This window comes from Melospiza georgiana, chromosome 33 (assembly GCF_028018845.1).
Source record: "Melospiza georgiana isolate bMelGeo1 chromosome 33, bMelGeo1.pri, whole genome shotgun sequence".
In the NCBI taxonomy this organism is placed as follows: Eukaryota; Metazoa; Chordata; class Aves; order Passeriformes; family Passerellidae; genus Melospiza; species Melospiza georgiana.
Window position 1 is genome coordinate 270,878 of NC_080462.1, and position 21,998 is coordinate 292,875.

At 54.9% G+C, this 21,998-nt stretch overlaps 3 protein-coding genes across 3 annotated transcripts; all 3 read right to left on the bottom strand.

Moving 5' to 3' along the window:
- Window positions 1-382: 382 nt before the first annotated feature.
- BGLAP (bone gamma-carboxyglutamate protein) lies at window positions 383-3,943 on the bottom strand. The gene is given in 6 exon segments (XM_058042627.1): window positions 383-515; window positions 605-671; window positions 759-797; window positions 1,901-2,043; window positions 2,045-2,132; window positions 3,934-3,943. Coding segments are annotated over 6 exon segments (480 nt in total).
- Window positions 3,781-9,561, bottom strand: PMF1 (polyamine modulated factor 1). Its single transcript, XM_058042628.1, has 5 exons — window positions 9,407-9,561; window positions 8,614-8,719; window positions 7,910-8,010; window positions 5,591-5,786; window positions 3,781-4,042 (listed from the first exon to the last, which is right to left on the bottom strand). Exons 1-5 carry the CDS (start codon window positions 9,559-9,561, stop codon window positions 3,989-3,991), a joined length of 612 nt encoding a protein of 203 aa, XP_057898611.1. The 3' UTR covers window positions 3,781-3,988.
- Window positions 9,562-10,382: 821 nt separating this feature from the next.
- SLC25A44 (solute carrier family 25 member 44) lies at window positions 10,383-21,394 on the bottom strand. Its single transcript, XM_058042708.1, has 5 exons — window positions 21,289-21,394; window positions 16,629-16,739; window positions 14,840-15,567; window positions 12,894-13,021; window positions 10,383-12,488 (listed from the first exon to the last, which is right to left on the bottom strand). Exons 3-5 carry the CDS (start codon window positions 15,459-15,461, stop codon window positions 12,297-12,299), a joined length of 942 nt encoding a protein of 313 aa, XP_057898691.1. The 5' UTR covers window positions 15,462-15,567; window positions 16,629-16,739; window positions 21,289-21,394; the 3' UTR covers window positions 10,383-12,296.
- Between the last annotated feature and the right edge of the window lie 604 nt (window positions 21,395-21,998).

Consider the following 21,998-nt stretch of genomic DNA (forward strand, 5'->3'; position numbering starts at 1 on the left):
TTCCTGGCCAGGGGTGCATGGATCAGCCCTGCTGCTCCCCAGTAACCCCAAGTTTGGGAGAAACAATTTTAAATTAATCTGGGATGGTGATGGGGCAGCTCTGGGCTGGCAGCAGGACCTGGGGGTGACAGCACCTCCTCCTTGGAGCCTGGGGGGCACAGGAGGGAACCCGGGACGGATGGGATGGGTGACACTGAGCACATCCCAAATCCCCTCACCCACCCACCCACCCACACCCCAGGCTTGGGGAGGAACTGGCTCTACATTTGCATTTATTCCATTCCAGGGCTAACAGCAAGGGTGGGAGGGTGCAGTGTAGGGGTGCGGGGCTGGCAGGGGGGGTTCCTGGAGAGCTCGGCCCCCTCCCCAAGCGGGGCAGGGCTCACACCAGCCCGTAGTAGCGCCGGTACGCCTCCTGCAGCCCGATCTGATCCGCCAGCTCGTCGCAGTCCGGGTTGAGCTCGCAAACCTCGCGCTTGGCCTCCAGCGGGTCCGGAGGGGCCCCGGGGCCGCTGCTGGGGACAAAGGGACACAAAGGGACACCCGGGGGCTCTGGGGGGTCCTGGGCCAGCAAACCTCCCCCGCTGCTCCCCGCCGTGCTCACCTGCCCTGGCCGGCATTGCGCTTCTGCCTCGGCACCAGCTCGGCGCTGGCGCGTCTGGAGACGAAGGCTGCAGGGACAGCGGGGTCAGGGGGTTGTGTCACCTGTCCCCTGTGCCCTGTCCCCTGTGTGTGACCCCGTCCCCAGGCTCACTCACCTTCAGAGCTGGGCGAGTCCTTGGTGCTGGCAGAGCCGTCTGTGTGTGGGTGACACGGAGGGGCGGCCGCGCTCACAGCCGGGTCCTGCTCTTCCCTCCCACCCTGCTCTGCTCTCTCCCCGCTCTTTTTGGGGCTCACATCCCTCCCTGAGACCCCCCCCCAGTCTGCTGAAGGATGTCCCGGTTCCTATCTCCCCATCGAACCCCCGTGACCCCCAAAGCTCAGCGGAGTTTTCCCAGTCCCTTTGCTCCCTCCAGGGCCCTTCCCCGGGCACAGAATCACTCCCAATGTGGACAGAATCAGCCCCAGGGCCCACAGAATCACCCTCAGGACACAGAATCACCCCCAGTGCCCATGGAGTCACCCCCATGGCACAGAATCACCCCCAATGCCCACAGAATCACCCCCAGGGCCCACAGAATCACCCTCAGGACACAGAATCACCCCCAGTGGGCACAGAATCACCCCCAATGCCCACAGAATCACCTCCAATGCCCACAGAATCATCCCCAGTGCCCATGGAATCACCCCCAGTGCCCATGGAATCACGCCCAGAGTCCACAGAATCAGCCTCAGTGTCCATAAAATCAGCCCCAGGGTCCATAAAAATCACCCCCAGTTCCACAGAATCACCCCCAGTGTGCACAGAATCACCCCCAAGGCACAGAATCACCCCCAATATCCACAGAATCACCCCCAATGCCCACAGAATCATCCCTAGAGTCCAGAATCACCCCCAGTGCCCACAGAATCACCCCCAGAGTCCAGAATCACCCCCAGTGCCCACAGAATCACCCCGAGTCCAGAATCACCCTCAGTGTCCAGAATTACCCCCAGTGCCCACAGAATCACCCTCAGTGTCCAGAATCACCCTCAGTGCCCACAGAATCACCCCCAGAGCCCAGAATCACCCCCAGTGCCCACAGAATCACCCCCAATGCCCACAGAATCACCCCCAGAGTCCAGAATCACCCCCAGTGCCCACAGAATCACTCTCAGTGTCCAGAATCACCCCCAGTGCCCACAGAATCACCCCCAATGCCCACAGAATCACCCCCAGTGTCCAGAATTACCCCCAGTGCCCACAGAATCACCCCCAGTGCCCACAGAATCACCCCCAGTGCCCACAGAGTCCCCGTACCTCTGCGGCACAGGCCGAGGGCGAGCAGGGCCAGGAGGGTGAGCAGGACCAGGGCCCTCATGGTGCCTCCCTGAGCTGGGCTGAGCGCAGCCCCGGCTCCCTGGGTGCCTTTATAGGGCCCTGTGGCCTTGGCACGGGGGGCCCGGCCCCACCAGGGTTATTTGCAGCACATCCGCCACGGCCGGAGCTGCTGGCAGAGCTGGCAATTGTGGTTTGGGATGAACCCGGCGCCCTGTGCCCGGCCAGAGCCCACAGAGGGAGGCAGGAGTGGCGCCAGGCCAGGGGGGATTTGCTGGTGGGCCCAGCCCTGCCAGGCTGGCAGTGCCCAGGCCCCACGGGATGGGTGAGGGGGCACTGGGGGCTCCTTGCTGCAGTCCCAGCACCCCAGAATCATCTTCTGCAACACAGGGACACTTTCCTGCCAAAACCTTGGGGTTTTCCCAAAGGGAGGTTGCTGGCCCAGTTTTGGGGGAGCAGCAGGTGCTGCTTTTGGGCACCCCTGGGGAGGGTGAGAGGTGCCCATTGCCTTGGTCCCTGGCAGATGTTGTGTTACAGACAGGGTGTCACAGACATCTTTTATGAAATATCCTGTCCATAGGATTTTTCCTCCTGAGAATCTGGGAGGCCTCAGGAACAAAATGTAAACAATGGTTATCTGCTGCTGTGGGATGCAACAGGTGCATCTGTGATTGGTCTCATGTGGTTGTTTCTAATTAATGGCCAATCACAGTCAGCTATCTTGGACTCTGTCCGAGACACAAGCTTTTGTTATCATTCCTTCTTATTCTATTCTTAGCCAGCCTTCTGAAGAAATCCTTTCTTCTATTCTTTTAGTATAGTTTTAATATAATATATATAATAAAATAATAAATCAAGCCTTCTGAAACATGGAGTCAGATCCTCGTCTCTTCCCTCATCCTCAGACCCCTGTGAACACCATCCCAGCCAGGGCACCCAGAGCCCCTGAATAACATTCCTCTTTCACATCCTGACCATTTTTTTTTTGATCCTGTAAATCCCAGCCCTGCCTTTGGGGCAGACAGAGCTGCTGAAGCAGAGCCTTTGCCAGACAAAGCCATAAAACACAGAGTACGTGGGCCAAGAGCACAGCGGGAGCCAAGCTGGGAAGAACAGCCCCAGTTTATTGAGGAGATTCCAGCACAGAGAGGGGAGGCAGAGGGGAAATGCTGCAGCCACTCTGCAGCTCTAATTGCTGGGCTGTGGTGGAGCACAGGGCAGGAACCCTGGAGCTGTGCCCTCAGAACCTCTGCAGGTGCAGGGCACTCTCCTGCCTCCCTGGCCAGCCCCAGCACAGCCTGTCCCTGCTGCAGGAACACTCACGGGTGGGGCTGTGCCAGGGAGATCCCTTGGCTTCCCCAGCCCACAAACAGGAGAGGCAGCAACAGACAGCTCTGGGTGGGGAAAGCCAGTGTGGCTCTGGAAGGTTCCACAGGAAAAACAAACATGAAAACCCTGTGCTACAAAGCCACAAAGCGGAGGCAGGGCCGTTCCAAGCTCGGCACAGATCCCTGGGAGGGGAGCAGGGCTAGAAAATAACTTTAGAAGAGACAGAAGGAATGGTAACAAGGAACTTGGGGCAGCGGCTGCTGCCACATCTGCAAGGGCAGTGAGCACAGGGACACGGAATGAACCTGCAAACAAAGGCAGGAGCCTTGGCTGTGACCCCAGCACAGCCTGCCCCGGGGCTTAAGGCACTGAATTTTGTCTAACACACAGCTAAAACAGCTACAAACCCCCAAATGTGGCTTTGGAAACTGGAACCAGGCCTGTCACAGCACTGAGTGCAGCAGATGAGAGCACAGACACACTGTGTGATGCTCCTCTGCCTAGCTGAGTGGGAAATAGAGAATTGCCACCCATTTCCAAAGATACCAATGTTGGTGTTTTTTTTTTTTTTTTTGTTTCTTTTGTTGGTTTGTTTTTGTTTATAATCAACCCATGCCAGTCCAGCAGCTGTTCCAGTCCCTCTGCAGTCTCCAGTGGCCTGATGGGGTGATTCTCAGCGCACACACCTTGTCCCATCAGTGCTGTGGGATGATGAGCTGTCCCAGCAGAGCCTGTGGGACATCACTGGAGCTCCTGGAGGGCCATGATGAGCTCTCGTTGCTCCTTAGTGATTGCCTGGAAGGAACACAACCCACAGAGCTCAGCATGGAGCCTCTCCCACCCTGCCACACTCAGGGTGGGATGCTGGCACACAATGCTGTCCCCTGCATGTGCAGAACACAACAACCCCCTCACCTCCCCTGGCACCACCCACACCCCACACCTCACCCACTGCACAGGGAAAAGCACCCGAGACCTCCAATGTCCACACTAAAGTTGCAGCAGGACTTGGCTGCTGGGGAGGTCCTGGGGAAGTGGAGGCTTTCAAAGTCATTCCAGAGCCTCGTTCTCCAGGTGCTGTGAGAATGAGGTTGGGCTGGCTTGGTTTGGTTGGTCTGGTTTGGGTTGGGTTGGTCTGGTCTGGTTTGGGTTGGGTCGGTCTGGTTTGGTTTCGGTTGGTCTGGTGGGGTCTGGTTTGTGTTGGTCTGGTTTGGGTTGGTTGGTTTGTGTTGGGTTGGTTTGGTTTGTGTTGGGTTGGTTAGTTTTGGTCTGGTCTGGTTTGGGTTGGTTTGGTCTGGTCTAGTCTGGTTTGGTTTGAGTTGGTTTGGTCAGGTCTGGTTTACCTTGGTCTGGTCTGGGTTGGTTTGAGTTGGTTGGTTTGTGTTGGGTTGGGTTGTGTTGGGTTGGTTAGTTTTGGTCTGGTCTGGTTTAGGTTGGTTTGGGTTGGTTTGGTCTGGGTTGGTCTGGTCTAGTCTGGTTTGTTTAGAGTTGGTTTGGTCAGGTCTGGTTTACCTTGGTCTGGTCTGGGTTGGTTTGGGCTGGTTTGTGTTGGGTTGGTTTGGTTTGTGTTGGGTTGGTTGGGTCTGGTTTAGGTTGGTTTGGTCTGGATTAGTCTGGTTTATGTTGGGTCTGCTTTGGTCTGGGTTTGTCTGGCTTGGGTTGGGTTGGTTTGGTCAGGTTTTGGGGTGGTTTGGTTTAGTTTGGCTTGGGCTGGGCTGGTTTGGGTTGGTCTGGTTTGGTCTAGTTTGGGTTGGTTTGGTCTGGTTTTGGGGTGGTTTGGTTTAGTTTGGGTTGGTTTGGTCTGGTTTGGGTTGGTTTGGTCTGGTTTTGGGGTGGTTTGGTTTAGTTTGGCTTGGGCTGGTCTGGTTTTGGGGTGGTTTGGTCTGGTTTGGTCTAGTTTGGTCTGGTTTTGGGGTGGTTTGGTTTAGTTTGGTCTGGTTTGGTTTGGTTTGGTCTGGGTTGGTCTAGTTTGGGTTGGTTTGGTCTGGTTTTGGGGTGGTTTGGTTTAGTTTGGGTTGGTTTGGTCTGGTTTGGGTTGGTTTGGTCTGGTTTTGGGGTGGTTTGGTTTAGTTTGGCTTGGGCTGGTCTGGTTTTGGGGTGGTTTGGTCTGGTTTGGTCTAGTTTGGTCTGGTTTTGGGGTGGTTTGGTTTAGTTTGGTCTGGTTTGGTTTGGTTTGGTCTGGGTTGGTCTAGTTTGGGTTGGTTTGGTCTGGTTTTGGGGTGGTTTGGTTTAGTTTGGCTTGGGCTGGTCTGGTTTGGGTTGGTTTGGTTTAGTTTGGCTTGGGCTGGGCTGGTTTTGGGTTGGTTTGGGTCAGTCTGGTCTGGGTTTTCTGGCGTGTTTTACCTGCCAGGCCTCCTGGCGAGCCTGGATCGCCTGCTGCAGCTCTGCAATGCTGTCCCTGCCCTTGAGCACCTCCTGGGCCAGGCTGCTGCTCCTGTGCTGCCTCTCGTGCAGCGCGCGGCGCAGGTGGGAGCGGTGGCGCAGCAGGAACGGCACCAGGGCGCTGCGCACGTCCCGCGCCGGGACCCCGCTGGGCCGCCTGCAAGGGAGCACCCACAACACACAACACACCCTGCCCTGGGCTCCCAGCAGCAGGGGGGTGGGAAAGATGCAAAATCAGGGCTCAGAGATAGCAAAGATATCATTAGAGCTAAGCAGCAGCCATGAGATTGGTCAGCAGGAAAGTTACAGGAGAAGGAGAAAAGGACAAATAGAAGAATGGTCTGTGTATTGACGTGTTGCGGATATCTTTTTATGGAAAATCCTTTCCTTGGGGTTTTTCCTCCTGAGAAGCTGGGAGGCCTCAGGAACAAAATGTAAACAATGGTTATCTGCTGCTGTGGAATGCAACAGGTGGATCTGGGATTGGTCTCATGTGGTTGTTTCTAATTAATGGCCAATCACAGCCCAGCTGGCTCAGACACAGAGCCTGAGCCACAAACCTTTGTTATTCATTCTTTCTTTTTCTATTCTTAGCCAGCCTTCTGATGAAATCCTTTCATCTACTCTTTTAGTATAGTTTTAATATAATAGATATCATAAAATAATAAATCAAGTCCTCTGAAACATGGAGTCAGATCCTCGTCTCTTCCCTCAACCCGAGTCCCCTGTGAACACGGTCACATTCACAGAGCATTGCACCTGTACTTTTGTAAACTGGGAGGCTGCAGAGTGTGGGAGCAGCCTTGGGGAGATGGTCTGGAGTGTCCTCCAGCCAGCCTGGCCTTCTGAGGGGGCTCAGCACATCCTCCCCTGGATTGGGGTAAAGCAAAGCACTGCTCTGCCCATCCCAACCCTCAGGGTGAGCTGGAGTTTCCTCCTTGCACAGATCTGCTCTAAGGGCCAGAGCAGATTCACAAGAAAAGAATAGAATAGAATAACTCCCTAAGCTAAAGAAAAGTATATCTACTGAGATATTAGGAAGTTCTAAGCTTAATCATGGTGGGCTCACCATATCATCCCCTGGACTGGGGTAAAGGATGACACGGCTCTGCCCCCATCCCAACACTCAGGGTGAGCTGGAGTTTCCTCCTTGAACACATCTGCTCTATCCAAGGGTCAGAGCACATTCCCAAGCATATTCTATTTGTCTAGAATAACTCCAGAAAAGAATATCTAGTGAGGTATTAGGAAGTTCTAGGCTTAATAATGGGGGGCTCATCATATCATCCCCTGGACTGGGGTAAAGCAAGGCACTGCTCCCATCCCAACACTCAGGGTGAGCTGGACTTTCCTCCTTGCACAGATCTGCTCTAAGGCCCTACAGCAGATTCACAAGCATATTCTACTTGTCTGGAATAACTCCCTAAGCTAAAGAAAAATATATCTAGGGAGATACTAAGGAGTTTGAAGCTTAATAATGGAGCTCTGTGTGTTGTGTTTTAAGGCTCACAAGCAGGTATTGTATTTGAAATAAGCAAGCATTGTTTAACCAAAGATACCTGTGCTGATAGTGGTTAGACAGAACTGCTGTCAATGTGCTTTTGCTTTGTGTGATTGGTCAAAAAACTTTTAAAGTGAGTTGTAACATTGAGTTCTTTGTCTGCTGCCTGGGATGTGAGCTGCTGGCATCTTGCCACTGTCATCACCATGGAATGAGGCTGATGCTGGAAAATAAACAGCTCAAGCAGCAGTCGCATCCTGTTGGTGATTTGTACACAGACCCTGGCCAGAGATGCTGCCCAGCACTGGTCCCACAAAGCTGCAGAGCTGCTGCCAGCTGGGATCAGCTCTGTGGCTGCCACAGGGAACCCAGCACAGCCAGAGCCCCACTGGAGGGCACAGGGAGCTCTTCCCAAAGCCTGGCCCTAAGTGGGTGCTTGGAACATGAGGATGTCCTCACCCCCTCAGCACAGACACACAAAATCCTGTGCTTCTGGTCAGTCCCCAGTGTCTCCAGTGTCTGCTGAGGCCTGAGCCAGGGACACAAAGAGCACACAGGGGGACTCTGCTGTAGGACAGGTGCTGTGCCCAAACCCCCCAGCTCAGTGGCACTGACCTCCCTGCACTAAGGGAGTGAGTGGAACTGGATCCTGGACCCAGAGAAGCACAGATTAAACTGATTTTTGTGTGTTTTAGGCCCAGTGACACTTCTGCAAAGATACAGCAGCTTTCAGCCTCTCCCTTACAGCAAAACCACCCCCCACTCCTGGCCATCCATACCACGCTGGCTCCTCCCGGTCCTTGGCCTCCTCCACGATCTTATCCAGCAAACTGAAGAGTCCCTCCAGATTCCCTTCATTCTTCACGTCCTGGATCTCCTCCTGTGAAGGAAGGACATGAGCTGAACAAACACAGGCACCACTCTGCCTGTCAGCCTTGGCCGGTCAGGGAATCAGGGAATTGTTTGGGTTCAAAGGGACCTTAAAGCACATCTCCTTCCACCTTCCACTACCCCAGGCTGCTCCAAGCCCTGCCCAACCTGGCCTTAAATTCTGGGCACCCTGTGCCAGGCCCTCAGCACCCTCACAGGGAAGAATTCCTTCCCAATATCCCATCTAACTGGGGGGAAGCCATTCCCCTTGTCCTGTCACTCCATCCCTTATTCAAAGTCCTTCTGGCTTTGTCCTGGAAGAAAAGCTGGAATCATGGATGATGAATACCCTGTGAATCACCATTTCTGAGGGTATTTAACAGATGTGTGGATGTGGCACTCAGGGACATGGTTTAGTGGTGGCCTTGGCCATGCTTGAACTCTAAAGTCCCAGTGGTGTTTTCCTGAACGATCCTACAGCTTTTTCTGGGGAAGGCAGAACTCCAGAGAGCAGCCTCAACTTTCTGCTTTACATTTAGGAAATACATTTGCTGCCCTTAATATCAACCTGCTCAGCATTTTTCCACTGCCCCCGGGTGGCTCCTCTGCTCACCTTGATGGACGTCTGGAGCTGGGAGATGAACTGATCGTAGATGCTCCTGGTCAGCTGCGGCTGCAGCTTGTAGAAGCAGCGGTAGCAGCTGACAAACCTCTGGTAGCTGCAAGGAGGGCAGGGTCAGAACCGGAGCCGGGTTAGCGATGGGGATGGCGGCAGGGCTGCTCCCGGGGGTCCGGGCGGGCTCAGAGGCACGGCACGGTTGGGACCGGGTCAGGCCAGGCTCAGAGCCGGGTCCGGGGCTGCTCCCGGGGGTCCGGGCGGGCTCAGAGGCACGGCACGGTTGGGACTGGGGGCACGATGGGGCCGGGTCAGGCCAGGCTCAGAGCCGGGTCCGGGGCTGCTCCCGGGGGTCCGGTGGGCTCAGTGTCACGGCACGAGTGGGACCGGGCTCACGGTGGGGCCGGATCAGGGCTAAGCTCAGGGTCAGAGCCGGCTGCTCCCGTGGATCCGGTGGGCTCAGTGTCACGGCACGGTTGGGACGGGGTCAGGCCAGGCTCAGAGCCGGGTCCGGGGCTGCTCCCGGGGATCCGGTGGGCTCAGTGTCACGGCACGGTTTGGACCAGGCTCACGGTTGGGACCGGATCAGGCCAGGCTCAGAGCCGGGTCCGGGGCTGCTCCCGGGGGTCCGGTGGGCTCAGTGTCACGGTACGGTTGGGACCGGGTCAGGCCAGGCTCAGAGCCGGGTCCGGGGCTGCTCCCGGGGATCCGGTGAGCCCAGGGTCACGGCACGGTTGGCACCGGGCTCAAGGCTCCCTCCCCACCCTGCAGACCCCCGCTCCCGCCTCACCTCCCGGCGGCCACCAGTTTCTCCAGGAACGTGTCCACCACGGCGCTGAACACCTGGGCGCGCCCCGGGGCCGCCGCCGGTACCGGCTCATCCCCGCCATCGGCCCCGCCGCCCTCAGCCCCGCCCGCGCCGCCATCGCCGCCCGCCGCCGCCATGGCCCGGGGGGTGCGCCGCCGCCACCGCCGCTGTCCATTGGCCGGGGCGCCGGGCCCCGCCCCTAACGGCCGCCAGCGCGGGAACGGAGGCGGGAACGGAGCACGGAAAGAACGCGCGGGAACGGAGCGCGGGAAGAACGGAGCGCGGGAAGAACGGAGCGCGGGAAGAACGGAGCGCGTGGCACGGGCGGGGTTCGCGCCGCTCGGCGGGGCCGCTCCCGGTCCGAACCGAACCACGGCAAAAACACCGCGGTGAGAAACTGCCGCCTACCGGAGCAGGACTGCGCCCGATCCGAACCGAACCGCGACAAAAGCACCGCGGTTTTTGCAGAAACTGCCGCCTACCGGAGCGGGGCTGCTCCCGAACCGAACCAAACCATGACAAAAGCACCGCGGTTTTTGAAGACACTGCCGCCTCCCGGAGCGGGGCTGCTCCCGGTCCGAAGCGAAGCAGCGAGACAAATCCGTCCTTCTCTCCCCAGTGCCCGCCCTGCCCCCCAGCGACTTTGAGTGAAATAAAACGATCAAGCCTGAAGAATTCAAGGAGAAAAGAAGAAAGAAAGTTCAGCTCGGTTAGAGAATAAAAAAAGCGACATTTCCCACGTAACAGCCAAGCAGGAGCCAGCCCGCGGCTCTGGGTCACGGCTGCTTGCAGGCATTCCAGTGCTCCAGCCGGTTCTCCCTCAGTCACTGAGTTCTCAGGCAGCTCACGTCCCTCTCCTAGTCCAAAGGCTAAGGGTGAAACCCTTCCTGTGACACGACAAAAGCAGCAGCCTCCCCATGCGTGGAGAGCCACGTGCTTTCAAACGCAGGCACCAAACTGAAGGTCTCTCAAGTTTATTAGTTGTCAAGAACGTTGCTGGTTACGAGAGGAACATTAAGTTTGACAGTGTCTCCCCACACTGGTGCTGCCACCCCTCTGTTCTGCACACTGGGACTGGCCCTGCTGCACCTGGCAGAGGCTGATCGTATTGTTCCTGTTCATATATCAGTGTTAACATCCTGCTGCCTTGTGGTTTGGGGTGCTGTTGTTCTGCTTTTCAGAGCAGAATCTATTATTAGAGCAAGAGCCGACTGGTGTCAACTTTTAAACAACAAACAGGTGACTGGAGCAGGTGCAGAAGGTGCTGCTCCAACAACTCCACCAGTGGCTCCAGCATCCAGTGCCTTTCTGAGCACTGCAAGAAACAAAACTGGCATGAAGAGGGCTCTGCCCACAGCCCCATCACAGCACTGCACCTTGGAATCAAGCAGAGAAGCCTCTCCCACCTCAGCAGCAGCTGCAGCACTCTCCATCTCCAGCAGGCAGGGACATCACTGGGATGAAGGGCAGAGCCACACCTGGTGAGTCCCTCGGGAAGAGACAGCCAAATGGAGCCCAGCAACAGCCACGGGTCAGCAGGATCAACACCTCAACCAGAATTCCTGGTTATGGCAGAAGGGGGATGGAGGTGCACCCCAAACCTCCCCAGACAAGCACCACGTGTGGGCTGGCAGCATGAAAGGCAAATCTCAACCACCAAGAGCAGCAGAGTGCAGTCAAACAACCCCCTCCCTCCCCTCCCCAAAAAGCAGCCTCTGGTTTCATCCCCCTGAAGTTTTCACCTGGTAAAATACACAGGCCATAGCTCAGGCTTCTGATCCAGCAATTGTGCAAAACATTATCCTTGCCCTTCCCAAACTGGAAGAGCAGAATTGAAACTCATGAAGTGAACCATCACTTCTTATTCAATATAAACATGCCTGTCAGGTTTGAACTGGATCAAAAGCCAGCACAAGGTTTTTCCTTCCCCACACCCCATCTAATTGTAGCTCAAAGCCCACTCAGTTATCATCCAGCTGCTGGCAGCACCACGATCAAACACTTCCAAACTGCATTTCTGGGCTTAAACTAACTAAGGTGGGAAGTGGCCACAGCCACTCTGAACATGCAGGATTGACACACTGAACGAGGCCACAGGACAACCATTCAGTACCCCAGGAATCAGAATAAGCTTCCCTAAAATTAAAAAAAAAAATTAAATTACAACAGATTAAAAACACAGGTTAGGTGTCAAAACTGCCATCAGCTAATTCCAAACAGCCAGCTCAGCTCCTCACTTGCTGTCAGCCAGCTTGCTGTTTGGAGGATGAGAGACAGGGAACATTTTCCAAGAATATACAAAACAAGTATGTAGATCTATTCAAAACGCAGGAAATCAAGTCTGAAGTGGTTGCAGGTTACTCTTGTCTCACATCTTCTAGAAATAAAAGCAGGTAATTGGAGAAAGTCACTTGTCTGTTTTCTGCTTCCAGCTTCCCACAGCACAACTGCCACTAGAGACATCCCAGCAGAGGGTCCTGCTGCAGGCTGTGAGACTCCTTGGAAGTTTGGCAAAGATGAAAATAATTTAAAGAGAATAAACTGGCTTTTTGCTTAAGCCAGTAAGTCTTTAATTAAAAAAAAAAAAAAAAAAAAAGGAATTACTAACTTGCCAGGATGCATTCACACACCTGGAATGGACTGTTCCAGGCAAGGAGCACTGCCAAAGGTCACAGCTGAAGCAAAACCAGCAGCAGAACCATTGCATGACACTCAGATCTAAAGAGGTGAAGTGCAGCTGCTTCTGCATCTGCCTTGTGCTGTGAAACCAGCCGGAGACAAAGGCGCAGCAGCTGCGTGGCATCCCAGGCTCTCCCCTGCAAGAGTCCAAACTCAGAGAGGTCTCAGGAAGGTTCTCCTCCCCCAGCTGCCTCTACCAGTGCCTTGAGTCCACCAGCTCTGGGCGCAGGCTCAGCTTCTTCAGCGTTTCATAGCCCACCACGATGACGATGGTGGAGGGAGTGGCCGAGATGATGCGGGCAGAGAGGCCTTTGGTCAGCCCCCAGGGACCTTCCTCTGCAATGAGCTGCTTGAAGGTGAGAATGATGGAGCTCTTGCCTTCCACCTGCAAGGCCAGAACAAACATTGCCAGAGCTGCCAGACTCCATGCTGAGCTGCTCTGGGGCTCTGCTGCAACTGAACGCTCTGGAGACAACAGATCAGCCAGGCTGATTAGGCTTGGTCTGGTCTCCAGAACTCCCTGAGGAGGGCAGCAAGGAAAGCACAAAGTCCTAAGGAGGCAGCAGGAAGCACCTCTCCCTTTCTGAAGGGAAAGCCTGTCTGAGCAGGCCAGGCTGGCACTGCCAGCCCGGGCTCCTCTTGCTAATGCTGAGGGTTAATTAATTAAGCAGCTGCTACCCAGGATGAAAGGCCCAGGGAGAGAAGGGAAACAGCTCACCTGAAAGCACAGAGATGAGAGAGCCCAGGCTGAACCCCACCCTGCTGTGTGCCAAACAGGCTGAGCTCTTACCTGGACCCGAGCCCTCACCACATCCATGGGGTTGGTGAGAGTGGAGGCTGTGGCAGCTGCAAGGGGCCCTGATATTGCTTGCAGAAGGAGGTGGGGGCAGTCTTTAGGAGTCAAACTTGAAAGCTGTTCTGGGAACAGGAGAGAGAGGAAAGTTTCAGACTTTCAGTGGTTGTTTATAATTTCCTTAACCCCACCCCCTAACTCCAGCTGATTTGCAGTGGGCAGAATCCCTGATTTCCAGCCTGCAGAATCTCCAAGTGGTGCTTCCTACACCAAGCAGAAAGCTGGCACTGCACAGGGAGCAGGACTCATCACACTGCTGGCTCCAGGACTCTCCCCATGCTTTGTGCCACAGCCCCCCAGGCCTGTGGGGCAAACTGGACAGAATCAGCTTCCACTCCCCCAAAACAGGGCATGAAAACCCCCACTCTCTTTAGAAGGTGGAGGAAGCCTTAAGACAAGGCTCCATTGGAAGGAGTCAGCAGAGATCTGTACAGAAAGCTGTCACTAATGGGCACAGTGTCCAGGAGATACCCTGGTTAGTGCTGATCCCACATCTCCTCACTCTGCTCCTGCTGCCTGGCCAATAGGATTTGAATCTCCCACACTTTCATTGGTTGGAGTTGGACACAACAGTGTTCAAAAGCCCCATTTTTGGACAATGAGGAAGCCTGGCTGGCAGGAGGGACGGAAGCAGCTCTGTTTGAGACTTTGAACACCGACTGGAATCAGGGCCAGCAGTGTCCTTTGAACCCAAGGAGGGTTCAGGGACCCCAGCTGCTGCTCCAGGGACAGAGCACTGGGAAATGCAGCCAGAGCAGATTCACTGACAGCTGGGGTTGATGTTTCCCACCATCTCAATTCCCACTGAGAAGACAGGGAAAGAGCAAACACCTGGAAGCTGAGAGAGCTCTGGTTTCTCCATATCAGCTGCCTCTTCTTACCTGTCCTCCTCTGAGCCCCTTGGGCATGAAAATCTTACAGTTAGTACATTGGGTTTTGGTCTTATGAACAGCTGACAGGGACACTGATGGGAGCACTCCCACAAAGCACAGACCAACATGACAGGCTGCCACTGCCATTTAAATGCAGCACCAATATTTCCTCTAGCTACCACAACTCTGGAAAGCACACAGCACCTTGGAGACATCTGGATTTTGAAGAATTCTCCAAGATGTACTTTAGGCCCAGTACAGCAAAACCCAAAGTACTCATTGCCACCACCTTTTGGCAGAAATTAGGTAACCAGGCTCCTAAAAACCATGTGCAAAGCTGCAGGGCAGAAATCTAAAGGATCATCAAAGGTGGAAATAAACCTCAGTTGGCCAATACCTTTAGTCTTTGGAAACACCCCAAGGAGTACAAGAACTGAGCTAGGGAGAAAGAACTTCCTGCTGAGTGCAGTTTTCCATCAAAAGACTCAGTGCCAATTTTAAAGTTGCCAAAACTGAAGCAAATCCAGCAAACCTGACAGAAATCCAGGGAAGATTTAGCCCTTGTTGGTTTTGCCATGAGATTTGTGGCTCTAAAAGTCCCTTTGCCATCTATGAGATTCCTGAGTTCACATGAACTGGAAGATGAACTATACTTACATGGTGGCTCCAAAATTCTGCCTTCCTCACTCCTGTGGAGAAGGCACTACTTGAGTTAAGTGGGAGAGAAAGTTAAAGCAGATGCATAAAGCCCCACTTGCTTGGAACCATCCATTTTGGAGTTCTATAGCACCTGGACCCCTTGTTGTGCATGAAACACTGCTGCTCTGTTAAACTTCCACCCAATACCTGCAGAACTCCCACACAGCCAGATGCAGCTCCTTGGCTCAGGCCAGATTCTGCTCCCACCCCCAGAGAGAAAACAAATCCCGCTGAATCCACAGCACCAAGAGTTCATCCAGGGGCTCCTGGCTCTCCTGGGATAAGACAGATTTCAAACCTCCTTTCACTTACCAGCATAGAAGTGGTAGAAGGGCCACCAGACAGCACTGTTGGGAATATAAGTGAGCAGCGAGGCCACATAACCCCGGTAGAAACCTCGCAAACCGTCAGCCCTGAAAATCTGTACAATGATATCCTTGGTCTGCCCAAAGACCAGCAGCCGCTTGCCGTCTTGGCTCTGCACCTTGAACCTGCCCATGCTTTCCCCTTTCCTCTGCATCATGAGGTGCTGGGAGACCACATCGATGGGCACCGTGATGCTCTGGGCCACCAGGGAGGCCGAGCCTCCCGCCACCAGGGACTTGACGGCGTTGTTGTTGTTGTAGCGCGACACGTACTTGCGCGTGAGCTCGTAGGTGGTGACGTAGCACTGCCCCGAGATCAGCGTGAAGGTGTTCACCAGGAAGCCTCGGTAGAGCCCGGCCGCCCCTTCTGTCCGCAGGATTTTCACAAAGGCATCGAAGGTGCCGTTGTAGAGGCTCTTGCCCTTCTGCACCTGCAGCCGCGTGCGGATCAGCGTGAAGGGGTAAACGCTCACGCGGATCATCATGGTCATGCAAATGCCGAAGACGTAGAATTTCCTCTTGTCCAGGTGCTCCCACTCGATGATGGGGATGTTGCGTTTGTCCTCCATGGCTCCTCGGGGGCGGGCAGGACAGGTCCAGGTTTCCCTCAAAGGTACAGAGCAGATGCAGGCCCAGCCTTCCAGCCTTGAGCAAGCTGGCTGCGAGTGCTGGCACCTGAAATGAGAGAGCCCTTGGGTAGAGGACAAAGCCCCGCTAGCTACGGCCACCCACATCACCTCACCCTTGGCTGACTCTCCTCGAGCACACAGCCATGACATTTTCTGAAAAATCCTTTCCTTGGGATTTTCCCTCCTGTATTACCGCGCCTGAGTGGGTCGCAGCTGGTGACAGAGAGACAGTGAATCTTGTATCTTGATCAGAAGGCTTGATTTATTAAGATATTATATATAATACATTATGACTATACTAATAGAATATAGAGAGAGGTTTGCAGAGCAGCTAGGCTATCTAAGAATAGAATAGAAAGAATCTATAACAAAGTTGTGGCCAAGGACTCTGTCCCCTGGCTTGCACTGGTGATTGGCCCTTAATTATAAACATAGGAAATGAGCCAATCAAGGTGTCCCTGTTGCATTCCCCAGAAGCTGATAATAATTGTTTACCTTCTCTTCAGAGGCCTCTGGCCTCCCGAAGACACAGAAATCCGAAAGAAAGGATTTCTGTGGAGAAATGTCTGCGACACTCCTGAGAAGCTGGGAGACCTCAAGAACAAAATGTAAACAATGGTTATCTGCTGCTGTGGAATGCAACAGGTGGATCTGGGATTGGTCTCATGTGGTTGTTTCTAATTAATGGCCAATCACAGTCAGCTGGCTTGGACTCTGTCCGAGACACAAGCTTTTGTTATCATTCCTTCTTATTCTATTCTTAGCCAGCCTTCTGATGAAATCCTTTCTTCTATTCTTTTAGTATAGTTTCAATATAATATATATCATAAAATAATAAATCAAGCCTTCTGAAACATGGAGTCAGATCCTCGTCTCTTCCCTCATCCTGGTCCCCCTGTGAACATGGTCACACACAGCCAGCCTTGCACAGCACTGAGGGACTGTAACCTCCAGAGGCAAGGCCCTACCATGTGCCTGATGGTGACACCTTCAGATGTCACTGTGGCTGTTTTCTGAGCCCCAGCAGCAGCTCTCAGCACAGCCCAGGCTGCTCTGGGGAAAAGCAAAGCTCCTGTGCTTTCAGAAGCAGATGAGCAGCACACACACCTTTTAATGGGCACGCAAGATCAGGGATGGCCAAGCAAAGAAGCTTCTCCCCAGTCATTCCAGGCCTGTCGTGCTCCCAGGTGTCAGGACGTCACTTTTCAGTTCCAGGATCTGTACAAAGAAGAAAGAGACAAGTCCTTTTGTGTTCCTGGATTCCCTGCATGAATTAGACTCATTTCTTTGGGCACTTCCATTGTTATCTTCCTAAAGCTGGAGGGTGATGAGAAGAAAAGAACAACAATGGGAAAACAAGGCGAGACAGCCATGTAGAGTCTCCACATTGATGACCAAGATCCTGAAAAGAAAGGGTTAAATCACAGCCCAGGATCTCTCTGCTGAGCTGCTTGTCAGCTACATGAGCAAAGTTCACCCTCCATTCCAACACTCCATTGCTGCTCCTGGGCTGATAACCCCCCTTCCACTGCTGGCTGTGGAATGGGGAGGATGAGGAGGGAGGGGCTGCTTCAGCCTCCCCCAGCCCCAATTGCTGCAGCTCATCACCATGGCCCAGCACGCTCCTGGTACTTTCAGCTGCTGTAATTAGTAAATTAACTTGCTGCACGATTAACCAAGCTTGGGCTAAGGGAAACCTGCACACAGAGCCAGGCAGCAGGAGAAGCACAGCTCAGAGAATCACCCAAAACAACATGGAGCAGCTCACTGCCAGTAAGGCACATCAAATTTTAAAAAAAATGGGGTGGCTGAACTTTTGGGAAAGGGTGTGCCAGCGAGCCCTGGTGCCCTCATGCATGTGAGGGTTTGTGCTCTCTTGTTGGTCGTGCCCACAGCTCACACCCTCGCTGGATTTGTGCAAAACCTGTTTACAAAGAGTAAAAAGACATGTTGAATTTTGAAAGAAAAGTGTTTGTAGGATTTAATTTGACCCTTCCACTTAACTCCAGATTAAATAATGGAATGACAAAATGATCTGGACTGCAGCTGGACCATAACTTGTATTCCAGGCACTGGCAGTGCACGAGCTGAACTGCTGGAGAGCAGAACCAGAGCAAGGAACGGGAACAAGGGAGCCAAAACCTTGATCTGAAAACAGAACCACCAAGTGAGAGCTCAAAGGGATGGGCAGCCAGCAGCACACACTGATCTGGGGGCACTTCACTTTTACCATGACACATCAGTGCCTACAGGAGCTTCAAGGGACAGACAGGGACCTGGGACAGGACAGGACACAGGGAATGGCTTCCCATTGAGCAGGAGCAGGGTTAGGTGGGATATTGGGAAGGAATTGTTCCCTCTGAGGTGTTCCCTCTGGCACAGAGCCCCATCCCTGGCAGTGCCCAAGGCCAGGCTGGACAGGGCTTGGAGCAACCTGGATAGTTGAAGGTGTCCCTGCCCATGGGATGAGATGAGCTTTGAGGTCCTTCCAAACAAAACCAGTCTGGGATTCTGAGGGAAATGTCTCAACACTTCAGGATTGATGAAGAACTCACCCAGGCCAGAGACATTCTGTTAGAAACACAGTAACAAAACAACTGGAAGTTGTTTACCTCTGGCACAGAGAAGAAATTGCAGTTATGAAATTAAGGCAGATCAGGGGTGGGTGTCCCATTAAGTGACCATTTCATTGCCCACTGGCCAACAAAATATTTGCTGAACAGGAGAAAACAGCATTACAGGCTACCACAGCTCCTGCAGGTGGACAGGGGAGTTAAAAACACCCAAAATTCCACTTTTTTTACATTGTAAAGAGAACTACACTTCACCCTGCCAGCTAATTGTCCTGGCAGCCAAGGCACAACAAACACCCCAGCCTGGATTGCTGTAGTCACACTCACAGCCCTACTGGGTTTGCTAATACTGACATGATTTGACACACAAAGCTTCCTGCACAGGAATTATCTGTGCACAGCACCTATGAAAACACCACTTGGTTCTTGTTAGGAGTCCCACTAGCTTAATATGTCATTTAAAAAAAATTAAAGTAGAACTCTAGCCAATGTGATTCCCTGGTGAAGCCTGAGGGTTTAGTCCATACTCCAAATTCCTCTGCCACCACCATGGAATTTGAGCTCCCCACAAAGGAAAGGGAAGGGCTGTAAAAAACATTCTCATTACTGTAATATGGAAAACAAAACAAAAACAACAACAATAATAATAATTCCTTGATCTTTATTTAGTTTTATGTGCTTTGGGTTCAGAATTTCAGCCACAACTTCTTGAGGAAACAGCTGTATTTTCTCTGGACTCTGACCAGTAACTCCTCTCATTCTGAATTAGACAAAGCCACTTTAACCCCTTGGCTCTGAGGCACTCAAAGTCCCTCCTGTGTGGAAAAAGGAAGGGATCCTGGCAGCTCCAGGGATGAGCAGCATGGCTGCAATTCTTTCTTTGCCAACATGAAAAGCATTCATTTTGCTCAGAGCATTTAATCTCCCAGAAATTTAGACCATGGCCTTGCTCAGGGATCCCATCACACTCATTAAGATTTGATGATCTTTCAAGGAATTTTAGAGAGACTGATATAAAAGTCATGGTTACATCTCCTGAGAATTGACCTGCCCTCCAAAACAAGTACAAGCACACCACAGCTCACACATCCTTAAACTCTGGAGCAGCTTCTGTGCCAAAACCACCCCTCAGTGGTTCCTTCCCACCATGCACAAACAGCATTTCTTGAACTTCTGCCTGGAAATGCAAGCAAGGGGTGCCAAGCAGGGCATCCCCGCTCCTGCTGTCTCATCTGGGCAGTCTCCCACACACAGAACTCAGTACAAACCCCCCCAGTTCATGTCCTTTAATGCCACCCTGTCAGTCTGGTCCCCAAACCGCTCGTTGCTGCAGCTGGAGCTCAGGATGCTTCGCTGGCAAACACAGCCAGGGCTTTGTGTGCCCCGGGCAGGGATGTGCCCTGCCCAGCATGCTAATGCCTCAGCAGCAGCCTGGGAACCCCGTGCAGCCAGCCCTGGCACCTCCAAGGGCACAGAATCACACAACAGCCCGAGCTGGACAGGGCCCAGCAGGGCCAGCTCTGCAGAGAATGGTTCACTTGGGGATGGAACGCTGACCTTGGGGTTATCAGCACCACAGCAGCTCGTGGAGCTGAGGCACCACGTCCAGCTCGTGGAGCTGAGCTGAGGCACCACAACCAGCTCATGGAGCTGAGGCATCACGTCCAGCTCACCACAACCAGCTCAGCACATCCAGCTCATAGAGCTGAGGCACCAGATCCAGCTCACTGAGCTGAGACACCACATCCAGCGCATGGAGCTGAGGCACCACATCCAGCTCACCACAACCAGCTCAGCACATCCAGCTCACTGAGCTTGAGGCACCACATCCAGCTCGTGGAGATGAGCTGAGACACGACAACCAGCTAACTGAGCTGAGCTGAGGCACCAGATCCAGCTCACCACAACCAGCTCATGGAGCTGAGGCACCACATCCAGCTCATGGAGCTGAGGCACCACATCCAGCTCATGGAGCTGAGCTGAGGCACCACAACCAGCTCACCAGATCCAGCTCATGGAGCTGGGGCACCAGATCCAGCTCACTGAGCTGAGGCACCACATCCAGCTCACCCCAACCAGCTCAGCACATCCAGCTCGTGGAGATGAGCTGAGACACCACAATCAGCTCACCACATCCAGCTCACTGAGCTGAGGCACCAGATCCAGCTCATGGAGCTGAGTTAAGGCCCCACATCCAGCTCATGCAGCTGAGCTGAGGCACCACATCCACTTTATGGAGCTGAGGGCCTACATCCAGCTCACCAGATCCAGTTCATGGAGCTGAGCTGAGCTAAGGCCCCATATCCAGCTCAGCACACCCAGCTCACTGAGATGAACTGAGGCACCAGATCCAGCTCACCGAGCTGAGCTAAGGCCTCACGTCCAGCTCACCGAGCTAAATCCGCCCCTCACACTCACCCCGCGGTAGGATGGGATCCAATCCCGCCAGGGAGGCAGTCCCGGCTCTCACCCCGGCACAGCTGCGGCTCCGTGAGCGCTGTGGCAGCGGCGCTCTGGGGACAGCACTGCCCTCCCCAGCACCCCCGGCCCGGGGCAGGACCCCCCGATCCCACCCCGGGTGAGACCCCCTCCTCCGACCACAGGAGCTCGGCCGAGCTCTGGGGCACAGAACAGCGGCACAGCTCGGTCCGGGATCCGCTCAAGGTCACTGCGGGGCCGGACGCGTGCCCAGCCCCGCGGCTCGGTGTCCCCGCTGTCCCCGAGCCGCCGTGTCCCTGCAGCCCCGGGGGGCTCCGGCCGCTCTCCCGCCCAGCCCGGGGAGGGATTCCCCGCTGCCCCGAGGAGGGTCCTGGACCCTCCAGCTCCTCTCCCCGCCGCCATTCAAGCCCTGTCCCGCCTGCCCCGGGGGTCTCACCGAGGGGGCTCCGGGCCCTCCCCGCCCGCCCCGGGACCCTCCGGGCCTCTGTCCCGGGGTCTTTCAAGGCCAAAGGGGCTCACACCAACCCCCTCCCCGCTTTACGCGCGCCCCTCACCAGCCGCCCCCTCTCCTCCACCTGCCGCCCTCCCGCCCAGCCGCGCCGCCTCCACACCTGCCCAGACCCCGCTCGGCCGCCGCCGCCCGCACCGACGCCGCACCGGGCCGGGCCAAACCACCACCGTCAGGCCGTGCCGCACGGCGGCTGGCTCGGTCCAGGCCTCGCCCCGGCCCGGCCCCGGTCCCGGCAGCCGCTCACCTGACGGCGGCGGGAGGGAGCCCCTCGGAGCCCCCGGCCGGGCCGGCCCCGCCGCCCCATGGCCGCTCCCGGGCCGGAAGTGACCGGCGGCGTCAGCACCGGAGAGCCGCCGCCATCTTGGGAGCGGGCAGAGGTCGCACCGGAAGTGCCCACGCGCTTCCGGCCCGCAGTAAAGAGGGCGGCCGAGCCTTAAAGGGACCGCGCCGAATTACCGCTCTTAAAGGGCCAGCGGCTGGAGGGGGAAACAGCACGGGGGCACCCACAGGAGGGAGTGATGGCTGTGAGAGAGCTGTTCCCCGCTTCCCGCTCTCTCTGCGCCTCGCTGCAGGTGGACACTGCACAGGAGTGCGTGTCCCTGCACACCCACACATGTGTGCGCACACCCACGGGTGTCCCTGCACGCCCACGTGTGTCCCTGCACACCCACAGGTGTCTCTGCACGCCCACACATGTCCCTGCAGGCCCACGAGTGTCCCTGCACACCCATGGATGTCCCTGCACACCCACGCTGAAGTCTCCCTGCACACTCACATGTGTCCCTGAATGCCCACAGGTGTTCTTGCACACCCACACATGTCCCTGCACACCCACAGGTGTCCCTGAATGCCCATGTGTGTCCCTGCACATCCCACACGTGTGTGTGCACACTCACACGTGTCCCTGCACACCCACAGGTGTCCCTGCCCACCCTCGTGTGTCCCTGCACACCC